We start from the raw sequence: 26,916 nt of genomic DNA, 5'->3' as shown, positions 1-26,916 counted from the left end.
TCAGAGAAATGCAAACCAAAACTACTTTGAGACATCATCTAACTCCAGTAAGATTAGCCCACATCACAAAATCCCCAAACCAGAGATATTGGCGTGGATCTAGAGAAAAAGGAACACTTCTGCATTGCTGGTGGGAATGCAGACTAATACATTCCTTTTGGAAAGATGTTTGGAGAACACTTAGACATCTAAAAATAGACCTGCCATTCAATCCCATAATTCCTCTAGTAAGTATATATCCAGAAGTCCAAAAATCACATTATAACAAAGATATAAGTACCAGAATATTTATTGCAGCCCAATTCATAATTGCTAAGTCATGGAAGAAGCCCAAGTGCCCATCAACCCATGAATGGATCAATAAATTGTGGTATATGTACACCATGGAATATTATGCAGCCTTAAAGGGGTAAGAGGAGACTTTACCTCTTACATGTTTACATGGATGGAGCTGGAACATATTCTTCTTAGTAAAGTATCTCAAGAATGGAAGAAAAAGTATCCAATGTACTCAGTCTTACTATGAAAACAATTTATAGCTTTCTTATAAAAGCTATAACCCAATTATAGCCCAAGAAGAAGGGGAGAGGGAGGGGAGAGGAGGGACATGGATGGATGGAGGAAGGGTGATTGATGGGACCACACCTATGGTGCATCTTACAAGGGTACATGTGAAATTTACTAGGTGAAGACTATAAATGTCTTAACACAATAACTAAGAAAATGCCGTGAAGGTTATGTTGACCAGTTTGATGAAAACATTTCAAATTGTATATAAAACTAGCACATTGTACCCCATGATTGCATTAATGTACACAGCTATGATTTAATTAAAAAAAAAAAAAGAGAGAGATGTTGGACAAAGAAAAATAGAGACTTTACTAAAGTACATAAAGTAGAAAGTAAAAGTCTTCTGTAGTCTGTGATAACCATTAACAACTTGATGTATGCTATATCGTATAGACTAATGTTTACCTATGTGTGAACACATCTGGAGCCTTTTTCACTTAATAGCATAGTCAGTCGATAATTCAATGATGGAAGTAAAGGTAAAAAGAAAACTAAGCCTATAGAGATTTTTACATCTTTGGAATTTAACACGATTAACAAAGCTCCATATTCAGGAATTTTATTCAAAAACACCTTTCTATTCTTTGTCCTTCCTCTTCAGAGTGGATGTAACTGAAATTCAGATAGCTTTAGTGATTGTCTTTGTGTTGTCTGCGTTTGGAGGAGCAACAATGTGGGACTATACGGTAAATCTGAATATTTAAATTTATATTTAAGTACTTCTAAAAATGAAAAAATTATCACATTGTTAATTTTCTTCATAAACTCTTGGCATTGTGTTTAGTATTTATTCCATTTCTTTATGTTTTCCCTTTATTTTATGTTATTATCCTATATTCTTTATTATAGCACTTTCTCCTTTGAATGACTATATTACCTCATAAAAGAAAACAACCCAGTCTCCCCAGCATAAAACAAATAAAAAGTACACTGGAGGGCAGCGCCCGTAGCTCATTGGCTAGAGCGCCAGCCACATACACCAAGGCTGGTGGGTTCAAACCCAGCCTGGACCAGCTAAAACAACAATGACAACTGCAACAACAAAAAAAAAACAGCTAGGCGTTGTGGTGGGCACCTGTAATCCTAGCTACTTGGGAGGCTGAAGCAAAAGGATCACTTTAGCCCAAGAGTTTGAGTTTGCTATGAGCTGTGATGCCATGGCACTCTACCTAGAGTGACAGCTTGAGACTCTGTCTCAAAAGAAGGGGGGAAAAAAAAAGCACACTGGAATTACCTGTACCAGGCTAAAATTTATCACATAAAATACATATATTTTTTAAATCCAGTGAAATATTTTACATTTGAAATTTTTTCTCTCAATATTAGGAAAGAAAATTAGCTAATCTGCATTTTTATAATCTACTTTGAGGTAAAGATTCCTATGTTAAGGAGTATTTTTATTTTCTGCTTGACTGATGACCTCAGTATTTTGATAAAAGTTGGCTGTTAAGGAGACCATGGTCATAAATTTAAGCTTTTTTGCATAGAAAAAATTTTATGAAGAAACAAATTATTCTGTCACCACAACTTAAGGCTATAACACTGATTCACAACTTTTTGCTTATAGTGTTAAGCATAATAAAGGTATCAGTAGCCAACAACTAACACTGATTCACAACTCATTCCTAAACATTGTACTATCAGTGTCATTTGCCCCTCAGAATGATTCTATGAAATAGATATTACTATTCTGTTTTATAAATAAGTCTTAGGATATTAATTTGCCCAACAACACATAGGAAGTAAGTACTGAGGCTAGGAATTAAGTAGACTGATTTCAAACTGTATATTTGTAATCACTAAGATATATATATGTCCAGTAAAAATAGTTAAGATACAAAACTAAACATACTGCATTTTTACCATATGGTGCAGCAGAAGCACTCTTTGGTATTTATCCAAATAAACTGAAAACTTATATCCACAGAAAAACCTGCACACAAGTGTTTGTAGCAGCTTTATTCATAATTGCCAAAACTTGGAAGCTGTCCTTTAGTAGGTGAATGGATAAACTGGGTATATCCAGGCAATGGAATATTATGTAGTGCTAGAAAGAAATGATACGCCAAGCCATGAAAAGAAACCTATGTGCTTATTACAAAAAGAAGGCAGTCTGAAAAGGCTACATACTTTCTAACATATGACATTCTTTAAAAAGGCAAACCTATAGACATAGTAAAAAGATCAGAGGTCGCCTAGGGATAGAATACAGAGAATTTTTAGGTAGCAAACCTATATTGCATGGTACTATAATGGTGGATACACATTGTTATAAATCTGTCATAACACATAGTATGTACAACACCAAGACTAACCTGTAACGTAAACTGAACTTTGGGTGATAATGATGTGTCTATGCAGGGTCATCAGTCATAACCAATGTACCACTCTAATGTTGATAGTGGGGGAGGCTGGGCATTAGGAAGTGGCAGGATTATGGGAACTCTGCAGCACTCCCTTCCTAGTTTTGCTATGAACCTAAAACTGCTCTAAAAAATGAAGTTTATTAACATAGTAAAAGATTTCCTGTGGCATTTAGTATCCGAATTGCCAATTACTATTCATATTGGTAGACTCAGAAATAGACTTTGAGCATAATTTTAAGTAGTGGTGCATTCCCTGAGACATTCATATTCCTTCTCATCATGTATGAATAAACAATAGAATCAAGGATATGCTACCACAGGCCCATATAATATAGCAGAGGGATGCTATGTGTCTTTTATGGTAGCTGTTCAGGCGGTAACCACAAGATGAATGTGGACCTAGAAGCAGTTAAGCAACTCTGGTCATTAAGTCAGGTGTGGTTGCCTTAAATTTGGAATTGAATCTTAAAATTTTTATGTTCTAGCAATATCATAGGAAGAAAATACACCTACTTATTCTTACTAATAAGGATACTTATTTTGACCCACCAGTTTTTCTAAATTTCATTTTTAACATGTAGCTTTTACAGATTTTGTTACTGTATTTCAAAGTATTTTCAAAACACACTAGCCTACAGTTTCTGGCAATTCATTGTTACTGTTTTTTAAATCCTTTGCTGCCTATGGAAGTTTTCTTGAACAGCAATTGACCAACAGGTAAATATACTGCTAGAGATTTAATCCTGGACATTAACTACACACATTTTATGCATGTAGACACATCACGGTATTTGTCACATTTTTAGTGATGCACATCATGTTGTCTTTCCTGTAATGCTGCTTCTTAGAGGCTACCAAACACAAGTGAACTATCCTTTTTCATGTTTAAGTCAGATTAAAGATATGTGAGATTAAAGATTTAATCATAGTTACGTAAATAGACTAAGCTAATTTGGTAGATACTTAATAAAGCAATTTCAAAAAATATTACCACTTCAGGCTACATTCCAGAAGTTATGGTTTGATTACAAGAAAAAGGATAGCTTATTATACAAGGCCATATCATAGTGTTTCTTTACTATTTAATAAGGAAAAGAAATTCTGTTTTCTTAATGATTTCTTTCCTCTCCCTCTAAAGATACCCATTCTAGAAATAAAACTGAAGATCCTCCCAGTTCTCGGAGTAATAGGTGGAGCAATATTTTCCTGTTCGAATTATTTCCATGTTATCCTCCATGGTGGCGTTGGCAAGAATGGATCCACTATAGCAGTAAGGCATTGATTTCATCATCATTCAGCATTAATTTTATGATACATTTTCTTATTATCACCATAAAAAGATACTAGAAATATGCCAAAGTTCAAGAGTAAGGAAGGAAACTGTCTAAATTTATTTTAGGCATATAGTACAAAAGCATTTAAAAACAATTCAGACTGATAATAAAGCATTTTTCCTCTTCATATATGCTTGCTCTGTGTAGACGTCTCTGACATTCATAACCCTACATAACTAAGAGTGACTATTTTCCTGCATTTTGTGCCTGCCTTGAATAGGAGCGAGGGGGGAGAGTAGGGAATGAGTTCCTGACTTGAATGGCAGGAAAGCTGCCAAAGGTCAGTGGTTTCACATCTGGGGCAATTTATTACACTAAAAAATGCTTAAAAGAACTATTCTAATATTTTTTAATTTTTTTCCTAATTATTGAGTAATTATACCTTATGCTTGTGTTTCTTACCCCCTTGCTCATACTATAGTACTTTTGTATTTGTTCACATTTGGCTTTTTAATACTTCAATACCTTTAAGTAGGAAGGAGTTGGAATTCCTGCCAACTTTTTAAACAAATATGCCTTTGTTTTTTAAAAGCCTTCAAGATAGTTGAGCACAGGAAGATAAATACTTATTCCAGTGATACGCTTATACTGGTGGCTTACACCTGTAATCCTAGCACTGTGGGAGGCTAAGGGAATGGATTGCTTGAGCTCAGAAGTTTGAGCCTGAGCAAGAGCAAGACTGTGTCCCTACTAAAAATAGAAAAATTAGCCTTTTCTATTGGCCAGGTGTTGTGGCAGGTGCCTGTAGTCCCAGCTACTTGGGAAGCTGAGGCAGGAGAATTGCTTAAGTCCAAGAGTTTGAGGTTGCAGTGAGCTGTGACGCCATGGCACTCTACTGAGGGCAACATAGTGAGACTCTGTCTCAAAAAAAAAAAATCTTTGGCAATGTATTACGTCTGTGTAACCCTAGGATTCTGTGGAAGTTTAAAAAGCTTAACTAAAGTTTATATATGCCTTTAGGCCATATACTAAATCATATTTTACTGTAAGTCTCTAGTTCCTGGCACAAAATAGATTCTCAGAAAATGTTTGTATTGTAATAAACATGCAGTGTTAAAATGTTACTGATTTTATGCTTTATCCCTTAGGGCACCAGTGTATTGTCACCTGGACTCCACATAGGACTAATTATTATACTGGCAATAATAATCTATAAAAAGTCAGCAACTAATGTGTTTGAAAAGCATCCTTGTCTTTATACCCTAATGTTTGGGTGTGTCTTTGCTAAAGTCTCACAAAAATTGGTGGTAAGAAATTATTTTATAATTCATGTATAAATAATATACTTAGGCCTCAAACACAAAGCTGGAAATCATTTCCTGTGATTTTTAAGTTTCCTGTGTCATGTCAACATCATAATAGTTAGCTATTTGTGTTCCAAGTTAAACTGTCGTAGTTAATGTATTCAGTTGTTTTAATTATTTGTTTAGTTGCAATTATCAATTACAATTTCCTGAATTTGTAATTTTCAAAGCGTTTAAACAATAGACACTTTAATAAGCTATCCAGTCATGAATTTGAGGTATAGATAAGTATTCTCATGTCAAATGTGAGATTAAATGTTCTCTTTATCTGTAATACTGTATTTAGTAATTTTGTCCTGAAAATAAAAGCTAAAATATTTAAAATAGTGAAATTACTTTGTTTACTTTTTTATAGATAGCTCACATGACCAAAAGTGAATTGTATCTTCAAGACACTATCTTTTTGGGGCCAGGTCTGTTGTTTTTAGACCAGTACTTTAATAATTTTATAGACGAATATGTTGTTCTATGGATAGCAATGGTAAGTACTTTCTTGCTTTTTATTTATAATACCCACTAATAGATGCCTGATCATACTATGCTAAAGATACCTTTCAATGAGCTGTCAATAGCCTGAATAGTCCATACAGTAAATGCTTCTGAATACTTGAAATTACTTATTTTAAGCTATGAATCATTTTATATTGTATATAGAAATAGCCAATATATCTGGCAGTCAGTCTTCCAACAACTTAGATCCTTGGGAACACAACCGTGTACCTAAAAGTAACTAGATCTTTCTTCTTTAAAAAAAAAAAAAAAAGGTTCAAAGATGTAAATAACTACTTAATTCTGCCCAAAGGACTTTCTGACTTTAATTAATCAAGCTTATTAGTGTTATTCCCAGTTTATAGCAGGTTAACAGGCAAACTGGATGGTGTTAGTGCTAGCAAAGGTGGGCACTTTATTATATCAATAACTGTCAGCTAGGCCCAGCACTAAGGCAGGTAGACTACTTTAGCTCAAGAGTTGGAGATCAGCCTGAGCAAAAGCAAGATCCTGTCTCTGCTAAAAATAGAAAAAGTAGCTGGGCATTGTAGTGGGCACCTCATTGTCCCAGCTACTCAGGCAGCTGAGGCAGGAGGATAGCTCAAACCCTTAAGTTTGAGGTTGCTGTGAGCTATGATGCCACAGCCCTCAAGCCTTGGCAACAGAGCGGGAATCTGTCTCAAAAAAATTGTCAGCTCGGGTAGCACCTGTGGCTCAGTGAGTAGGGCGCTGACCCCATATACTGAGGGTGGCAGGTTTGAACTCGGCCCCAGCCAAACTGCAATAAAAAAATAGCTGAGTGTTGTGGCAGGGACCTATAGTCCCAGCTACTCTGGAGGCTGAGGCAAGAGAATCACCTAAGGCCAGGAATTGGAGGTTGCTGTGTGATGCCACGGCACTCTACCAAGGGCAATAAAGTGAGACCCTGTCTCTACAGAAAAAAAAAAAAAAAGAATGTGGATAATATTTATGCTAATTTATCTTTAAAATGATTATAAAATAGAGTACAATTCTTAACAGACGCTTTAGCTATCTGAGGAAAAGAAAACCATTATTGGTAATATTTTAGTCACAAAAGTGGATAAATGGAGCATTATTAAATTTTGTATAGTAGGGCGGCGCCTGTGGCTCAGCGGGTAGGGCGCCGGTCTCACATGCCGGAGGTGGCGGGTTCAAACCCAACCCTGGCCAAATTAAAAAAAAAAAAAAAAAAATTTTGTATAGTATTAAGACATATCTTTATAGTTGTTCTTCAACTAGTGGTGGATTTAAATAGTTTTTTTGGCTCAGCGCCCATGCTCAGTGGTTAGGGGCCCAGCCACATACACCAAGGCAGGTGGGTTTGAACCTGGCCCGGGTCTGCTAAACAACAACTGCAACAACAAAAAACAGCCAAGTGTTGTGGCGAGCATCTGTAGTCCCAGCTACTTGGGAGGCTGAGGCAAAAGAATCACCTGAGCCCAGGAATTGGAGGTTGCTGTGAGCTGTGATGCTATGGAACTCTACCCAGGGTGACAAAGTGAGACTTGGTTTCAAAAAAAAAGAAAATATAGTTTTTTTGTCTCTTATTTTTATTTTTTAAAGGCTAGTCAAATGAAGCAGTGTTGAGCGGAGCAGGAAAAAGGAATCTATAACTGATTGTGATCAATTATTTGCAAACACCACTACATTCAGACCAGCTGGTTTGAATAGTTTTGTTATATTTTTCTCTATCTCTGGACCTCACTGAATGTCACTAACTGTTGAGTATACATGCCTATAAACATTAAAATATACTCTTAAAAAAAAAATAGCAATTCCTCTTTTGATAATTTGCATAATCCTCACTATTTGTTAGATTTAGGTATTTAAAAAGTCTGTATCTGTTCTGTGGATGGCCCTCTGGGGTATCTCAGATGATCCTTTACAAAGTTGTATAGGACACTTTTTCTGAAGTAGATTAATAACTTAATATTCACCCACAGTCCATTCAAAAATCTCCCATTCTTCCTACAGTGGTGGTGAGATATAATTCTTAATCCTTTTAGGTAAACAATGAGCTTTCAGGCAATAGTCTAAAAAATATTTGAATAATTTCCTTTGTTATCCGCTATAAATATTTTAGGTCTCCAAAACAGTCCAGATTTAAGAAATGGGAGGCGATTATTCAAAATACCTGAAAATTCAATTTAAGTTTATTTTAGTGAACGTAGGTATGTATTACCAAATGGAATTCTTAAATAGAAAATGTCAGGTATTAAAAATTCAAGCATCTATTTTGTAATGAGTAGTTAGCCTGTAGTAGTAGACTGGAGAACTGAGAAAGTCAAATTCTTTTTCTTCAAAACACCATGTGGACAACACACACACAATGCAGACCATACAAAACATATGTGCCCTTTGGCATAAACTTCTTGCTACAGAGAAAGAGAGCCTGATGGAGCTTTTCAAGTAAGCAATACAAGAGATTTTTCCCTTATGGGTGAGAATTCCCTGTACAAGGGCAGAGCCATGAGGGTCCTCTTTCTCCTGGACTTAAATTTTCTGAAGAGAAGCATTTGACTGTGGCCTCTAGGCAAAATCTCTAAATAGAAGCCGAATTTCTCTAGACATTCTCCTTAATTTTATAAACACAGTTTTTATACATGCCTCCTCTCAACTATGGTGTCTTTTCCAGACCTTTTATCTTCTTAAAACATATTTGATAGAGTGAATTCATTACAAGATAATGACAATAGCCTCTTCTGGAAGGAAATCAGTAGCTTCATTGCATAGTAGAAAGTGGAATATAGAGAGTCAGAAAGCGTGGGGTCCATTACTTTTGAGCTTTCATATTTTAGTCTAGTCCTTTTATTTCACTTCAGTTTCTATAATTCTGAAATAACTGGCATATTCCAGAGGATGATAGTGAAGTCCAAATATGAAATATACCAAAGTACTTTAATATTTTTGGTGAAGAATTTTAGGTTAAGATTTGAGCTTTAGGGTGGGGGAAAAGATTAAGTGCTACTTGAGAAAAGACAGACCATAATTAATTTTGTATATATTTTTGCTTCTAAAGGTAATTTCTTCACTTGATATGATGATATACTTTAGTGCTTTGTGCCTGCAAATTTCAAGACATCTTCATCTAAACATCTTCAAGACATCATATCATCAAGCACCTGAACAGGTTTACAAGCATACTGACTGATAATAACCCAAGGAAAAGAGGAGATGCAGTTAGGGGAACCTATAAGTGAAGGAAATCCCCCTGTGCAGGAGGCTAGTAGTATGCTATCAAATAAGGTTACATTTGAATATAAAACATAAATACTCCAGCTTCTATTATGTCTATTTCAGTTATGAAGCTCTCATTGTGTATCAACATTTTTGATCACAGGTATTCTCGGAGTATTACAATCTATAAATTAAAAACAGGACTAAAGAAAGAAATTTCAGTCCGGACAATAAGTGAACCCCTATAATCCTGTGACTATAGTTCACTAGTCCTGTAGTTCTAAACAGATTATCTCTTTGTCTGAGAAATACTTACTAGGTACTTAAAGCTTTCACTGCCAAAGGATTACATAAAAATTCAGAATGTAAAGGATTTTTAGCCATCTTGAGTGTACATACTTTAACAAAAATCAAAAAGTGAGCTCACAATACTGTGCTTGGCTTATAATATTGTAATTATTGACTCCAGTGGTAAGAATTTTTTAAAATCATAATCATTTTTCAAATCTTCAGCTCCATCTGACCCTATTTTTAATTTTATGCAATAGTTCCATAGACCAACCATATACCAAATGATGAAATAATCAGAAAAACAAAGGAGTAATGAACATCTACTACTTCTTTCTTAGGCAAGAAAAAGGCATACTGAAAAAAGTGAAAAGATATTGCTTAAAAGGAAAAAAGTATACCTATGTGAATTAAGTACACAGAAAACCCTAGTATTTTGCCTCTGTTAACTATTGGTAAAACTTTCCAAGTAAGAACCTTCTTAGACATTTGAATAATGCTTAAGATTTATAGCCTAATACATACTTTGGCTTAAAAGGAAAATCTCTTACAAAGTTTGGAATTTGGCCAGGCGTAGTGGGTCATGCCTATAATCCTAGCATGCTGGGAGGCCGAGGAGGGGGGGAATTCCTCAGCTCACGGGTTCAAGACCAGCCTAAGCCAGAGAGAGACCTCATCTCTAAAATAGTTGGGCGTGTGGTGAGCACCTGTAGTCCCAGCTACTCAGGAGGCTGAGGCACGAGGATCACTTGAGCCCAAGAGTTTGAGGTGCTGTGAGCTATGATCCCACAACACTCTAACAAGGGCAATTCTGTCTCAAAAAAAAAAGTTCGAAATTTTAGAAAGTAAACTGTGCTTTTAATGTCAAATATTTGTTAATGGTAGAGAACTAATTTCTTTCTGTACAAGTTATCACAGAATAAGAGAATCTACATGAACTTGTTTTTTAAAATTTGAAAAACCTTAAAACTAAGATAAGCGTGGGTTATAGAGGCAAAAATTAGAATTTAGAACATAGAAAAGCAGAAAATTACTCCTCTTCTCATAAGCGTGTTTTTTGAATGATTCATGGAAAGTAATTTCAGCAAAAAATACAAAGTTTAACTGACTCATTTCAAATATATGTTGAAACAAGTTAATATTTATTATCAAGTGTTTGTTATTCTACGTAAAAAATAAACATTCTAAAAGATATAAAAATTAACTGTTTGGGTTTGAAAATAATGTAAAATTAAACCTCAATTTCAAAAATCAGTATTACCGAGTATTAAAGTTGAAAAAAACTGCTTGGTGCCTGTGGCTCAAGTGGCTAAGGCGCCAGCCACATACACCTGAGCTGGCAAGTTTGAATCCAGCCTGGGCCGGCCAAACAATGACAGCTGCAACCAAAAAATAGCTGAGCATTGTGGCAGGTGCCTGTAGTCTCCGCTACTTGGGAGGCAGAGGCAAGAGAATCTCTTGAGTCCAGGAGTTAGAGGTTCCTGTGAGCTGTGATGCCAAGGTACTCTACCCAGGGTGACAGCTTGAGGCTGTGTCTCAAAAAAAAGAAGAAAACATTCTCGGTATTTTATCTTTAAAGCAGATGTTATACACTTAAATCCTAAGTAATTGGGTATGTTAATGATGTGCTCTTAATTAATGCTAAGGGCATTTGTTATTTAATTGCAGACCAAGCCCTTTAAATGACATTTTGCTGTCTTTGTGGAAATTACAGATTCACAAATCCATGTCTTAAAAACTGATATTTACATATCTTGCTTGGTTGTGGATTTAATGTTCAGAGGTTAATGATTTTAGCAGTTTTATTTTTGCACATAAGTTCATCTTATTTTCATTAGAATTGGTTGTGTAACTTAAGTATGTAGAAAAGGATGTACATGTAAAATAGATTTTGTATTTCCTTTTTTCTTAAAGAACAATGTAACTTTCTATACCTGTGCTTTCTATGTTTTGGGACTAATACAGATACATGGAAACCAAAACTTAGAACTAAATCATCTTTATTGCTAAAAGTTAATTAACAGTGTTAAAGAGAAAAAAGAGCTGAAAGCCTGATACATATAATTTAGTAATAGCTGTTACTCACATACCATTCAGAGTTATTTTGGATTAACAAAAAGAAAGGTCTTACACTGAAACAGGCTAATGATTAAAGATATTATAATTTAAACTAGAATTTCGAAACCATTCTAAAGACTGACATGCCTCTTAGCTAATGTTATAATTGTATATTACTTAGGTTCAAGTTCTTTCTTCAAAGAGTCATCAGAATAACATGGATTGAAGAGAGTTTCGAACACTTGCCATCTCTTGCTGCTGCTGCTGAAAGGAGATATTAAGTGTGTAATTTTTAGTTAAGTGTTATAACTACTACAGCAAATAAAATATTTCAGTGCTTAAATTAATCCTTATTTTTTCAATTTTAAACACAAAAACTTACAGTTTCCATCATAACTCTTTTTTGCAACATAGCCATTTCTTTTTTAAGTTCATTTTGTGCATCAACAAGAACAATATTAAGATCATTCTCTAAGTCCTCCATATTCTGAAATACAAAATGATAGTTTACAAACTGCTGCTTTTCATCTTAAGTTCTATTTCAACAGTAAAAACTTTTTAATATTCAAATAACGGGTCATTTTAAATGTAGCTCCACAGTGAATAGAAATGCTCTTTATTCCAAATTTAAAAGTTCTAGGCAATACATAAATACCAAAGTACCTACTATAAAGGAAAAAAAAGACATGAATCAAATATTATTACAACAAGTACAACAGTAGTACTTTGCTTAAAACAATAGGTTAATGAACTGTTAAATTCAAGATGGGACCAAAAAAAGACTGAAAAGCCCTCATTAATAAACCATAAATTTTAAAATTTCTATTAAGCATGCCAAATATCAGGTAATAATCTATTTATGACTAATAGTCAATGTGACATGAATTTAGCAGATGGAATGAAATGGTCTGAAGTATGACGTCTTTCATGTTATGAAAAACAAAAATTATGTTTTAAATATTTACTATTCATTTAAAAAATAGTTATTATCCCATGCCTACCAGGTAAAAAGTACTATGTTAAATGCTGTGGAGAAATTAAAAATAAACAAAAATAACACAAAAATTTTATAATAGGAATGAAAACCACTTGCACTGCCTATTCCACTGGGAAATGGAGATTAATTCCAATTTAGTTGCCAAAAGAATAAGATTTCAGGGCGGCGCCTATGGCTCAAAGGGGTAAGGCACCGTCCCCAGATGCCGGAGGTGGCAGGTTCAAACCCAGCCCAAAACTGCAAAACAAAAAAACAATAAGATTTCAAGAGAATGGCTTGGCACCTGTGGCTCAAGCGGCTAAGGTGCCAGTCACATACACCTGAGCTGGTGGGTTCAAATCCAGCCCGGCCCCACCAAACAACAATGATGGCTACAACCAAAAAACAGCCAGGTGTTGTGGCCGGGTGCCTGTAGTCCCAGCTACTTGGGAGGCAGAGGCAGGAGAATCACTTGAGCCCAGGAGTTTGAAGTTGCTGTGAGCTGTGATGTCACAGCACTCTCTCCAGGGCAACAGCATGAGGCTGTCTCAAAAAAAAAAAAAAACAATCCCTTAGATCACTGGCCAAGACAGATGAATAGAATCTTCCCTAAAGAAAACAGACGAATGGCTAACAAACATGAAAAAATGCTCATCATCCCTAATTATTAGAGAAATGCAAATCAAAACCACCCTGAGATATTATCTAACCCCAGTGAGAATGGCCCTCATCACAAAGTCTCAAAACTGCAGATGCTGGCATGGATGTGGAGAAGGGAACACTTTACACTGCTGGTGGGACTGCAAACTAATACAACCTTTTTGGAAGGCAGTATGAAGAACCCTCAAAGAATTCAAGCTAGACCTTCCATTTGATCCTGCAATCCCATTGCTGGGCATCTACCCAGAAGAAAAAAAGTCCTTTTACCACAGGGATGCTTGCACTAGACTGTAAATTGTAGTTCAATTTACAATCGCCAAAATGTGGAAACAGCCTAAATGCCCACCAACCCAGGAATGGATTAACAAGCTTTGGTACATGTATACCATGGAACACCATTCAGCCACTAAAAAATGTGGAGACTTTACATCCTTTTTTATTAACCTGGATGGATGTGGAACACATTATTCTTAGTAAAGCATCACAAGAATGGAGAAACAAGAATCCTATGTACTCAATTCTGGTATGAGGACAATTAAGGCCCTAGTACACGATGGAGGGTGAGGGATGGGGAGAGCTGAGAAAGGGAAAGAGGGAGTGAGTGGGGGACAAGGGGTGTGGTACACCTTTTGGGAGCGGGACACAATTATAAGAGGGTCTTTATCTAACAAAAGAAATCAGTGTAACCTGGTTCTGTGTACCCTTAATGAATCCCCAACAATAAAATAAATAAATAAATAAATATATTTCTGTGTGAAGAAGTTGTCACAGGCCACAATTTGCTAAGATATATGTGTGTGTGTCCACAGATAATTATCAAGCACAAGTTTGTGATCATCAGCTATTTAGTACATGTCAATTACATGAATTGTAAGTTGGCATATTAAGTTATTTTTGTCACTGTAATAACTGTACAAGTAAATATGCTATAAAATACTTCTATAATACATTTGAAAACAAAAGAAATATTAATTTCAATTGGATACTTTCTATTTAACGAACAGTGGGGATATACAGACAAGTAAAACCCTACTTAGAAATTATTTAGACTTTCTCTTTTCTCTTAAAGAATTATGACTAAAGTGTTGACAAAGTATGGACTTTGTGCAAGATAAGTACATTTTAAGTAAAATTCCCAATTGGCCTTTTCCTGTTTTGAATAATCCCCACAAAGCCATTAGAGTACTAAAATAAAGATGCATTTATCACTTATAATAAATCAGAAACCATGAATCCAAAATGGATAAAAATTTAAAATATGTAAGCAAAATGTTTTTCCCATAAACTTGGAAAGAAAAAAATTATTTTCTACTTCCATATATCTGTTACATTTTATAAGAATATATTGTTACCATGTATAACAGACCTTTACATACTGCTCACATAACTGTTTAATTGTTTTCAGTCTCTGGTTCTGAACAACTCTAGATTGTTGGAATAACTTTTGTTGCTGTCGAAAAATACTCTACAAATATAAAAGAAAAAACAGGTAACAACAATTTTAGTACAATTTTAAATTCAGCAAAAAAATGTTCACATTAAACTTAAAAGTTTTAAAATCAATAATTCAGGCCAGGCACAGTGGCTCACACCTGTAATCCTAGTGCTCTGGGTGGCTAAGATAGATGGATTGCCTGAGCTCACGGGTTCGAGACCAGCCTGAGCAAGAGTGAGACGCTGTCTCTAAAAATAGCCAGGCATTGTGTTGGGCACCTGTTGTCCCAGCTTCTTGGGAGGAGCCCAAGAGTTTGAGGTTGTTGTGACCTATGATCCCATAGCACTCTAACCAAGGGTGACAAAGTGAGACTGTCTCAAAAAAAAAAAAAAAAAAATTAATAATTTAAACATTTTATCTATTATGACCAAGTTTAGATAATTTTCACCACTAACAGGCAACCAGTCAGTGAACAGGAAAATTTAACAATATCTAAGTCTTAATTCTTGTTTATTTCAATATCCACAAAAAATGATCCTCCCAATAATTGGGGCCTTTCTGTTCCCCTGTTCTTCAGCAATGATTTTGCCCTCCACCCTAGTTTAGCCATTCACTGATTATATACCGGTGCCCTAGATTTTGTCATTACCAATAACTTTCTATGAGCTGGTACTTATTATTCCCCTTTATAGATGAGGAAATTCATTTTCCATGGTCTCATAGTTAGCAAATGCTCAAACCTGAATTTGATCCCAAACACTTGTTTCCAGTGTCCAGGTTCTAACCATTATACAGTTTCTCCATACATCCCAATATTCAACATCTACTTCCTTACCATTGTAAGCTGTACTATAGCAAATAACCTATCAGCACCTAAAATCCATTCTTCCTACCTACTTTTCACTGTCATCCCTACCTCTATATCTTCACTTTCCCCTTTTTGGCTTAAATTCTATCACCAAGGACACTTTTTTTTTTTTGTAGAGACAGAGTCTCATTGCCCTCGGTAGAGTGCCGTGGCCTCACACAGCTCACAGCAACCTCCAACTCCTGGGCCCAAGCGATTCTCTTGCCTCAGCCTCCCGAGCAGCTGGGACCACAGGTGCCTGCCACAACGCCTGGCTATTTTTTGGCTGCAGTTCAGCCGGGGCCGGGTTTGAACCCGCCACCCTTGGTATATGGGGCCGGCACCCTACCGACTGAGCCACACGCGCCACCCAGACAACTCTTTTTCTGAAATGGCCATTAGAGCTGTCATTGTACAAGGTCTTACAATTAAGTTTGTGAACTCATCCTAGAAAAAGTGCTTTGAAGGATGGACTAGGTGCTGGTATCAGTGCATAGTTTCCCATGGGGAGTACTTCAGAGAGGTGACCATAGTGTTATTCACCAGTGAGGTATGTAGCACTTTTTCTAGAATGAGTTTGTGAACTTAATTGTCAGACCTCATAAAGCTTACCCCCTTCTTACTCTGTCACACTTGCTTAACCATAATCCCAAACTTGGAAATTCTGACTTTCTACTACTCTGCCTGGACACATCTTTCCTATCATCTGATGACTTTTAATTATGTCACTAAACAAATAGAAGCAATCCAAAGACAACTTTCAGTCTGCCATCACCAGATCTACCCTCCTATCACAATCTCTACTGTCTGTGCTCATCTTTCTATAGATGAACTATCATTGTCTCTTGGGTGGCTAAGGCCAGCTTCTTTACATACATCCCATCCATTCTCAAGAACTCTACCTGTCCCCCCCTTTTCATTATTTTTAATTTTTCTCTCTAGATTCCTATAAGCATACAAATATGCTATTTCTCCAAAATTTTTTTTTTGAGACAGTGTCACTATGTTGCCCTCAGTAGAGTGCTGTGGCATCACAGCTAATAGCAACCTCTATTAAGCAATTCTTGTGCCTCAACTTCCCAAGTAGCTGGGACTACAGGTGCCCACCACGATGCCCAGGTATGTTTTTTTGCAGTTGTCCTTGTTGTTTAGCAGGCCTGGGCTGGGTTCAAATCCGCCTGCCTTAGTGTATGTGGCCACTTAGCTACAGGTGCCAAGCCTGTTTCTCCAATTATAATAAACCAGAAACCTCTATTCCAGTGGTTCTTAACCTTCCTAATGCTGTGGTCCTTTAATATAGTTCCTGTGTGTCACAACCCACAGGTTGAGAACCACTGCTCTATCCCCCTTCTTCTTAGGCTACCATCCCATTTCTTGCCTTCCCTGTGTTATACTCATTCCAAACATACTTTCCTACCAAAATTATTATGACCCAGGCTACCAACTTGACCTCTACCTTGGCCAAATCTACTTTATTTGGCCTGTCAGCATATGACAGAGTTAATTTTCTTTCCTTCTTAGAAAGCATTTTTTACTTGGCCTAGAGTAGTATTCTGTTAGACCAGTCATTCTGTATTTACTAGTTCCCCCTCATCTCCTGAAACTCTAAACATGAAAGTACTACAGGGCTGTCCTTAGACTTGGTTTACATTTAAAATTACTCCCTTGGTGATCTCATCCAGTCTTCAAGAGTTTAACCAGTCTTTATGCTGAGAATTGCCACCTTTGTATCTTCAGCCTCTCCTGAACTCCATTGGTGTCAGTGGCCTACTCAACACTTCTCTTTGAATGTTTCATGCGCATCTCACATTTAACATTTCCAAAATAGTTTTCAACCCCAACATTATGTGAACAGTACCTCAGCTTTTAGATAAGAAATGTTTGAATGCTGTTAGACAATATATGAGTGAGGCTGACTTCCATCTCCCATAGGGATGGGCAGGTAGCACAAGTCTGACCATTAAGAGTATACCATGTTCTAGCTCCGCGCCTGTGGGTCAAGTGGCTAAGGCACCAGCCACATACACCTGAGCTGGTGGGTTCGAATCCAGCCCAGGCCGCCAAAACAACGATGGCTGCAACCAAAAAATAGTTGGGCGTTGTGGCAGGCACCTGTAGTCCCAGCTACTTGGGAGGCGGAGGCAACAGAATTGCTTGAGCCCAGGAGTTGGAGGTTGCTGTGAGCTGTGATGCCACAGCACTCTACCCAGGGTGACAGCTTGAGGCTCTGTCTCAAAAAAAAAAAAACAAAAAAACAAAAGACAATATAATTTTCTGACTTCAGTTGTCCCTTGGTATCCTTGGGGGATTGGTTCCGGGGATCCCTGATACCAAAAATCTACAGATGCTCAAGTCCATTATATAAAACAATGTAATATTTACATATAACCAATGCACTTCCTCCCATATACATTAAACCACCTCTAGATTATAATACCTAATACAACATAAATGGTACTATGGAAGAAGTTACAGTATACTGTTCTTAAAATTTCTATTTTTTTCCAAATATTTTGATTCAATTAGTTGAATATGAGGATGCAGAACCCATAGATATACAGGGCCAAATGCACAATGACTGGTTGGGAATGGGCAAATGACCAAAACTAGATTGGTGATACTCTGAAGAAATGTTCAGCCAGTGCTATTGAGAAAGACCATTTCAGTCTACTGAGATCACTAAATTTGTAGTAAGTCTAAGATTGTAAGAATTATCTTGCTTACTACATTGATAGCTCTTACTAAGAATTAACAGTCAAAAGAACCAAGATGACAGTACGTGAGCAATCCTTCCCTATTCGCATATAGCTGTGCCTGAAGCTAAACTACCTCCAACTTCTTTTATATACACCAATAATCCTTCTTGTGTACTTTAGATAAATTTTTGTCACTTGGAAATGTCAGAATCCCAACCAATATAAGAAACAGAGACTAATGCCTTTTATGAGTATGGTATGTGCCTATACTGTGGTTTACAGTTCAGCAAAACTTAAACACATAGCCAGCAATGATTAATGCAGCAGTTCTCAACCTGTGGGTCGCAACCCACAGGAATTGTATTAAAGGGCCGCAGCATTAGGAAGGTTGAGAACCACTGGATTAATGGAACTTGGCTCAGTTCCACAGGTCTAATAAGGCTAGGTTCCCCATTCATACTTGAGACCTGGTTATTATAAATTGTAAATCTGATCATGATACGAACAATTAGTTTTTCCTCTTGTTCCTCATATTTCTGCACATCTGTGTCCCACTGCTGAAACAAAGTCAGAAACTGCTGAGAATATTCTTGGCTAAGCTTCTGCCTGTAAAATGTAATAATGAATTACTGTCAAATTTCATACCAAGATAAAAAAATACAAAACAAAATCGAGTTGACATACTTATACTATAGAAAAAGGAATGTTTTCTTCCAGTAATCAAATTTTTTAAAAAGGGAAATAATTGCAGCTTGAATCTTCTGAAGGAAACCCAAGAAATAAAATTATGGTGTATGGTAATTCCAGAAGTGTGCAGCTTCCTAACAAGCTAATAGAAAAGCCCTCTCACATGCTTTAGTTCTTGAAAACTGCATATATAAATTTTCTGGAAAATTCATTTTAATCTCATTTATTTTCCCCTGCTGAATAAATTAATTAAATGAGGTTATTATATACCATGTATGATTTCCAAATAGAAATATTTCACTTGGCTCAGCACCCATAGCTCAGTGGTTAGAGGGCTGGCTACATACACCCAGGTTCGAACCCAGCCTGGGCCTGCTAAAAACAATGACCTACAACAAAAAAATAGCCAGGTGTTGTGATGGGTGCCTGAAGCCCCAGCTACTTGGGAGGCTGAGGCAAGGGAATCGCTTAAGCCCGAGAGTTTGAGGTTGCTGTGAGCTGTGACACCATGGCACTCTACGAAGGGCGACACAGTGAGACTGTCTCAAAAAAAAAAAAAAAAAAAAAAGTATTTTACTGATTTTTCACCCATTTTGACACAACAAAAATTTCTGACAAAAGAATAGTTACGCCAAGTCTGGGCATAGTGGCTCACACTTGTAATCCTAGCACTCTGGGAGGCTGAGGTTGGAGGATCACTTGAGGCCAGAAGTTTTGAGACCAGCCTGAGCAAACCTAGACTCCATCTCTACTAAAAATAGAAAAAAATTAGCTGGGCATGGTAGTGTGTGCCTATAATCCCCAGCCACTCAGGGGACTGAAGCCGGAGGATTGATTGAGCCCAAGAGTTTGAGGCTGCTGTGAGTTAGGATAAGGCCATAGCACTCTAGCCCAGGCAACAGAGTGAGACTTGGTCTCAAAAAAAGAAAAAGAAAAAAGAACCATTATGTCAGCTGAAATATACCAATTATTTAATATAAGATTGGCTCTCTTCTACATTGCTGAACTTAGTTAACCATCAGAAGACTAATGATTTCCATCGCTTTTACCTGTTATTCAACTATTATGTCTCAGGAGTAAATATAAACTACTTTTATTTATTTATTTTTTGAGTTAGTCTCACTATGTCGCCCTTGGTAGAGTGCCGTGGCGTCACAGCTCACAGCAACCTCAAACTCTTGGGCTTAAGCAATTCTCTTGCCTCAGCCTCCCAAGTAGCTGGGACTACAGGCACCCACCACAACGCCCACTTATTTTTTTTGTTGTAGTTGTCATTGTTGTTCGGCAGGCCCAGGCTGGATTCAAACCTACCAGCTCCTGTGTATGCAGCTGGTGCTGAGCTATAGACGCCAAGCCTATGAACTTTTATAATTAAAAAACTCAGTAGTTATCTAAGGTCCAGGCACAGTAGCTCATGCCTGTAATCCTAGCACTTTGGGAGGCCAAGGCAAGAGGATCACTTTAGGCCAGCAGTTTGAAACCAGCCTGGGCAATAATAGCAAGACCCATCTCTACAAAAATCTTTAAAAAACTTAACAGGGTTTGGTGGTATGCACCTAGGAATTTGATGTTATAGGCATCAGGCCACTGCAATCCAGCCTGGGCAACGGAGCATGACTTTGTCTCTTAAAAGAAGTGGGGGGAAAAGTACTTGCTTAGAGAATAATCAGACCAAATATATTTTTACTAGGGACCTCAATAAATAGAATTTGATGGCATTAATCGTAAGTATTTATACCAATAAATACTAAGAAATGACACAACTGTTCATGGTTTTAAACAACCTCACCTTTGCTCTTGTTGTGATTTCCAAACATTTTCAAATTTTTGATAGCTGCTTTTGAAAGAAGCTTCGGTATACATTTCTAGTCTTTTTTTCTTGGCATTTAGAATCTTGTTAACATTAGCTAAATTGAAAATAAATACTAAAATTTAATGTTGAATAAAATTATTTTGTTATATATTCAAGTAAATATGAATAAAGTTCATTTAATAATATCAAAGAGACATTTAAAATTTAGGAATAGGCATAATTTCAAAAACCAGAATTTGCTTACTTTCTGAGACAACTTTCAGTTATTAGTATCCCAATTCTCATTTTTCTAATGAAATAATTTTTTAATTTAGTGATGGTGAAAGAGAGCTAATAAAGCAAAGGGTCGAGGGTTGACTTAATTTCCTCATGCAAAATCATTAATAATGGCTATATTTTTCTTAATTTATAAAATACTCTCCAATTGATAGGATACATTTAGACAGATTTTTTTAAGATTATATGAAACATACAAAAGTACTAAAAAACAACCTAAAAAGGATAAAGCTACATCAAAGAAAAAAAAAATTTTTTTGAGAGAGTCTCACTATGTTGCCCTCAGTAGAGTGCCATGGTGTCACAGCTCACAGCAACCTCAAAGTCTTGGGCTTAAGCGATTCTCTTGCCTCTGGTTCCCAGATAGCTGGGACTACAGGTGCCTGCCACAATGCCCAGCCATTTTTTGGTTGCAGTTGTCATTGTTGTTTAGCTGGCCTGAGCTGGGTTCAAACCCTCCAGCCTTGGTGTATGTGGCTGGTGCCGTAACCACTGTGCTACAGGCACCAAGCCACAAAGAAAAAAGTTTTGAAAATATAGTCAATGATAGTTTTTTACTAAAAGTGACAAAGGCCAAAGACAGAAAAAAACCTTAGTTTAAGTCACTATACAAATTCATTCAAAACCACTTTTAAATACTTTTACTGTGAAGCTTTTGGGGGACATTTTTGCCAATAAGTACTGCATTTCATGAAATTTTTAATACTTCAAATAATCATGATAGAGCTGCACTATTATATACGTTCATCAGTATCTGTAATAAACTTGTAAGAGATATAATAAAACAATTTGTTCTCACCAGATACAGCAAAGTTTTCAAAAAAGACCTGATTATATGACTAATCCATACAGAGTAGTCAAGTATTGACTCTTATAATTAAGAGTCCTTTCCTCTAACAAAGCTAATGTAACTGATATTTAACATATTATTTAAAACTTGAGAATTTTTAGACCTGATTATAAATCTTTCACCAGCTAGCAAAGTTGTCTTTAGTTCTCAGCAACATAATTTATCAATGCAAAAATAACAACACAGAGGGGCGAGGCACCTAGCACTCTGGGCAGCTGAGGAGGGTGGATTGCCTAAGCTCACAGGTTCGAGACCAGCCTGAGCAAAAGCAAGACCTCGTCTCTAAAAAAATAGCCGGGTGTTATGGCAGGCACCTGTAGTCCCAGCTACTTAGGAGGCTAAGGCAAGAGTTTTGAAGTTGCTGTGAGCTATGACTCCACATCACTCTATTGAGGGCAACAAAGTCAGACTCTGTCTCAAAAAAAAAAAGAAAGAGAAAAAGAAAGAACACAAGAGTTATTTTGGAGACTTCAATTTATAATATCCTCCCCTAAAGAAATGAATGCAGGGGAAATCACAGAAATAACTAAACTTAGAAAATTCAAAACTGATATACAGAATGTATGTGTGTATGTATCACTTAGCTTGTGAGTACAAAGAAATGAAGACTTTCTATACATTTTTCATCTAAATGTCCATAATCTGTTCATTTATTTTCCATCACACCTTTAACATGGAAAAATGTGGAAATCTATGAAACTAATAAATACTTACGCAAAATCCTATGTGTAAGACATTAAATACAGTCTTATCGTCCACTGATTAGCATTTCCTATTACATAAGTTATATGGTTTAAAACAATTTTCTTCAAATAAAAATTTCTAAAACATACCTCCAAATCCTTCCAGCATATTCTGCACTACACCCCTATAAAGAAATTACACTTTAAATGCCTGTTTTAGAAGAAATTTCATGTATTTAGAAGAAATATCAAGTATTATGTATATAATACTTATTAACCAACAAAGGAGACTTAACTTTTTTTTTTTTTTTTTTTTGAGACAGACCCTCAAACTGTTGCCCTGGGTAGAGTGCCGTGGCATCACAGCTCACAGCAACCTCTAACTCTTGGGCTCAAGCGATTCTCCTGCCTCTGCCTCCCAAGTAGCTGGGATTACAGGCGCCCGCCACAACGCCTGGCTATTTTTTGGTTGCAGCCGTCATTGTTGTTTGGCGGCTGGGCTGGATTTGAACCTGCCAGCTAAGGTGTATGTGGCTGGTGCCTTAGCTGCTTGAGCCATAGCCCCCGAGCCAAGCCTTTTCTTGAATTACTATAACAGGCAAAACTTAGTTAACATGTTACCCAACATCTTCATTTATTCCTGCAGAAACCCTTTTCTTCACATGTTTATCAATTGCTGGAGTCTTTCCTGTATTGACAATAAAAGAAAAGCTCTCTTAAAATTAAGTATGCTATTTTGGTAAATTTTAATGAAGTTTAACCTCTTCATTGGGAGGAGGTGTTTTAGGCTTTTTGCCAACATAAATTTTTAAAGGAGCCATTTAAGTGTGATATTTTCCCTGTAGGCTAGAGGAAGTTAAAGCAGGATTCAGGACTATTTTATAGGAACAATTTTTCAAGTCTTACTACATGAATCTCATAGTAAGCCTCGTAGTATTTATCAGACAGTTTGGAAATAATGCCTTGAAAAGCAAGAATGCCAACATGAGCTTTTCTAACTCTTATTCTAGGGTTTGAAGATTAAATGACAAAGTACAGTTGCCCTTACATATCTATCACTTCTGAATCCAAGGACTACTCTATGTGAAAACAATTTACAATTTTTTTTTTTTTTTTGCAGTTTTAAACGTAGGGGGATCAAAACAAATGACCTACAGGACATAATCACTTGCCAATACCAGATACGCATACCTTCAGTGACTTCCCCTTCCTCTGAACCACTCAGTTCTTTTCTACCTTCTTTCTCCAAGGCATAGGCTCTTAAAACCTGATCCCCCGCTGGGGACTTCCCAGATTTCCCAGGATGCTTTCTTCCAGGGTGCTCCATATTTAGATGTTTCCCGACCTTAAAAAAACAAATCTCTTAAACTTTCTGAATCCAAGGCATCATTTCAATAAACTGATTTTAAAAAAGAGTTTAAATATCCAAGAAGATATCAAACTAAGGACTATCTTCGTTGAATACAATTTTAGCAGTTTCATTTACTTTACAGGACCAAAAGTTAGCAAAGAAAATGACACTGCCAATTATTTTAAAAGGGAAAAAAAAAGATTAATGGCAGTGTCACCCTGACTCCCAAGTGCCATGTGATGGAGATTTGGCCCCTGTCCTCCTGGAAGATCTGACTTGTAAGGGCCCCTCCGCCAGGTTCTGGCTAAAATTTGGGCAAATCTGGTCAGCATCTAGGGTCACAAAGATAAATCCCGAGCGCGCTAAACCGAAGCTCACAGCTATGTACATGGGACATAAAAACGTTCTGCGATGCGATTCTCGGATAATTAACGCCCCCCCCAAATTAACGTCCAGTAAGATTTCCACACCACGCGCGTAGCAAGGAGAAATGCAAAGGGGCTTCAGTTAATTTCCCTTTTTCCTGGCCAGTCTGAGCAGACAAGAGGGAGAAGGCGTCGAGGTAGCCCCGGCCCTCGCCCACGGCCGCCGGCCCCTCCGACGGTGCCCAGAGCCCGCTCCGCCCGCCGCTGTTCACCCGCCCCTTCCCTCAGAGACGCCGCCGGCCTCAGCCTTCCTGTCAGGAGCCCCGAGGAAGCTCCACCTCACTCCTCAGGGGAAGGCCCGGCCGGGACGCCCGCGCTGCACTAATTCCTCCCCTGATCCGCCTCAGAAAACCTTCACTTCACTGACCGAAAACCACAGTTACCAGCCCCCCACCCTGACAAGTGACCCCGCAACTCCAGCCTCCCCGACCAGATCTGCGGTCTCGGACCCAAGGACCCACTTCGCTGGCGCGACGCTTCTGAAGCATCCCGGGGCTGCAGCAGGAGAAAAGCACGCTTCGCCTCAGCCAGGCGCGGCGCTGATTGGCTGGGCGCTGTGCGCATGCGTGCAAGACGTGGCAAGGCCCCGCCTCCCCCTCGGGGATCCAGCCAACACGCCGGCGGAAGCGAATTTGTGCGACAGGGGTGCTGCTGAGTAGGCTTGAGGGCCGATGTTTTCCAGTTTTTAATTAAAGTTTTTAATGTTAATAATCTTGAAAAGTGCAAAACACTATGTAAATGATGACACATGATGAAACGCCACCTAATTTGTGAAGTAGAACTTTACCAACGTTCCCTCACGGAATCGCTTCAGGAAGTGAAGTCCTTACCATCCCCTCCCCCTCCTCGCTCTTCCGCATTCTGAGGGAAGAGAAAATTCCCTGGAAAACGCAACATTCGCCGCCATGGGCTACGTTTTATGATCCTAAACAACATGTATGTAAACCACGCAGCTTATGAGTGGCGCCCGGAGCTCAGTGGCCGGAGCTGGCGGGTTCGAACCCAGCCGGGGCCTGCTAAACAATAGTGACAACTGAAAAAAAAAGAAAGAAAAGAAAAATAGCCGGACACCGTGGCGGGCGCCTGTGGTCCCAGCTGCTCGGGAGGCGGAGGCAGGAGAATCGTTTAAGGCCCGGAGTTGGAGGTCGCCGTGAGCTGCGACGCCACGTGGCGTAAGCGATTCTTCTGCCTCCGCCTCCTGAGCAACCTCAAACACCTGCCGCCGAGGGCGACAGCTGGAGACTATCTCGAAATAAATAAATAAAAATCAACAACACGTGTTCAGCGTTCCAAAATAAATAAATAAATCGATTGTGCCCTGGTGTATTTAGTCCACGCCTGGGAGAACCTGTTACTGCGTGTGGCCCTCGGTGTCGCTGCTGTGGGGCAGCCCACGGGACGCTTCCCAACAATTGAGCCGTTGAATTTCTTCTCATGGATATCTCTGTTATTTCCAGAGGAGGACCTATGTAAACCATCCCGTTAAGAATTTTCTAAATCTCTTGCAAATGCGTTGCAGTTTTGAGTGAAGACAATTGCCTGGGTCACAGGCTAAGACCAATAATTGTTCTCTGATGTGTGTAAGTTCCCACCGGCAGAATGGGTTCCCGTCGTATGTACATTCGTCATCACTTGGTATCGGCAGATTTCTTTCTTTCTTTTTTTTTTTTTGGCGGGGGCTGGGTTTGAACCCACCACCTCCGGCGTATGGGGCCGGCGCCCTACTCCTTGAGCCACAGGCGCCGCCCTAGTATAGGCAGATTTCTTAGTTTTGCCAGGCGAGGGGGTGTAAAATGATGTTTGTTTGGGGTCTTTTATATTCCTCCAGTTACTCACAAGTTTAAGCTCTTTCAATGCTTATTGGCTCCTTTTCCTTAAAATATCTATTTTGGTTTCTTGACAATGTTTTTTTAGCCGGGGGGTGACATGTTCCTTATTGGTTTGTGGGACTTTATATATAGCAGCTATTAATCTTTATATCTGTCTTTCTGTGTCATGTCAAAGAAATTTATCTTTACCCTCAAGTCAGAAAAATATTCCCAGCCCCAACCCCCAAAGGTCCCGTATAGTTCCTGCAAAGGTTTTTTTTTTTCTTTTTTTCTTTAGATTTCAGAATATTACAGGGATACGCATATTTTGGTTACATAATTTGCTTTTGTATATTTCGGGTCAAAGTTATAAGTATGCTCTTTATAAAGGTACTATATGGTTTATTTTTCATTTTTAAGTCTTCGTTCTAGAATCGATTTTTGTGCCTGGTGTCAGGTAGGGAATCCAAATACTTTTTCGCCTAGGTGAAAACCGTTTGTCCTGTAATCATTTATTGAATAAGGCTGTGCTCACCCTGAAACAGACATGGTTTCCAAATGTTTTTTTTTTTGTTTGTTTTATTGAGACAGAGTTTCACTATGTCGCCCTTGCTAGAGTGCTGTGGTGTCACAGCTCACAGCAACCTCAAACTCCTGGGCTCAAGAGATTCTCTTGTCTCAGCCTCCCACGCAGCTGGGACTACAGGTGCCCACCACAACACCGGGCTATTTTTTTGTTTTAGCAGGCCTGGGCTGCGTTCAAACCGACCAGCCCTGTTGCATGTGGCCAGTGCTGCCCTCC

General features: G+C 37.9%; 2 protein-coding genes across 3 annotated transcripts in view; one reads left to right on the top strand and one right to left on the bottom strand.

Moving 5' to 3' along the window:
• Positions 1-11,950, top strand: part of CHPT1 (choline phosphotransferase 1) — a 47,611-nt gene extending 35,661 nt beyond the window's left edge. The window contains exons 4-9 of one of the 2 annotated variants that reach the window (XM_053584519.1): positions 1,172-1,256; positions 4,075-4,206; positions 5,359-5,517; positions 5,930-6,055; positions 9,104-9,214; positions 11,789-11,950. In XM_053584519.1, the coding sequence (XP_053440494.1) occupies positions 1,172-1,256; positions 4,075-4,206; positions 5,359-5,517; positions 5,930-6,055; positions 9,104-9,214; positions 11,789-11,833 (658 nt within the window). In that variant the 3' untranslated portion in view covers positions 11,834-11,950. The remainder of the gene's footprint in view (positions 1-1,171; positions 1,257-4,074; positions 4,207-5,358; positions 5,518-5,929; positions 6,056-9,103; positions 9,215-11,788) is intronic. The other variant, XM_053584520.1, reaches the window with a different exon arrangement.
• On the bottom strand, positions 11,815-25,383 carry SYCP3 (synaptonemal complex protein 3). The gene is made up of 8 exons (XM_053584521.1): positions 23,722-25,383; positions 23,152-23,218; positions 22,681-22,715; positions 20,698-20,815; positions 18,728-18,827; positions 14,610-14,708; positions 11,990-12,094; positions 11,815-11,868 (listed from the first exon to the last, which is right to left on the bottom strand). The coding sequence occupies exons 1-8, from the start codon at positions 23,855-23,857 to the stop codon at positions 11,815-11,817; spliced, it is 714 nt and encodes a 237-aa protein (XP_053440496.1). The 5' UTR covers positions 23,858-25,383.
• Positions 25,384-26,916: the final 1,533 nt, after the last annotated feature.

This window comes from Nycticebus coucang, chromosome 3 (genome assembly GCF_027406575.1).
Source record: "Nycticebus coucang isolate mNycCou1 chromosome 3, mNycCou1.pri, whole genome shotgun sequence".
NCBI classification, from domain to species: Eukaryota; Metazoa; Chordata; class Mammalia; order Primates; family Lorisidae; genus Nycticebus; species Nycticebus coucang.
This window is presented reverse-complemented; position numbering and strand designations above follow the sequence as displayed.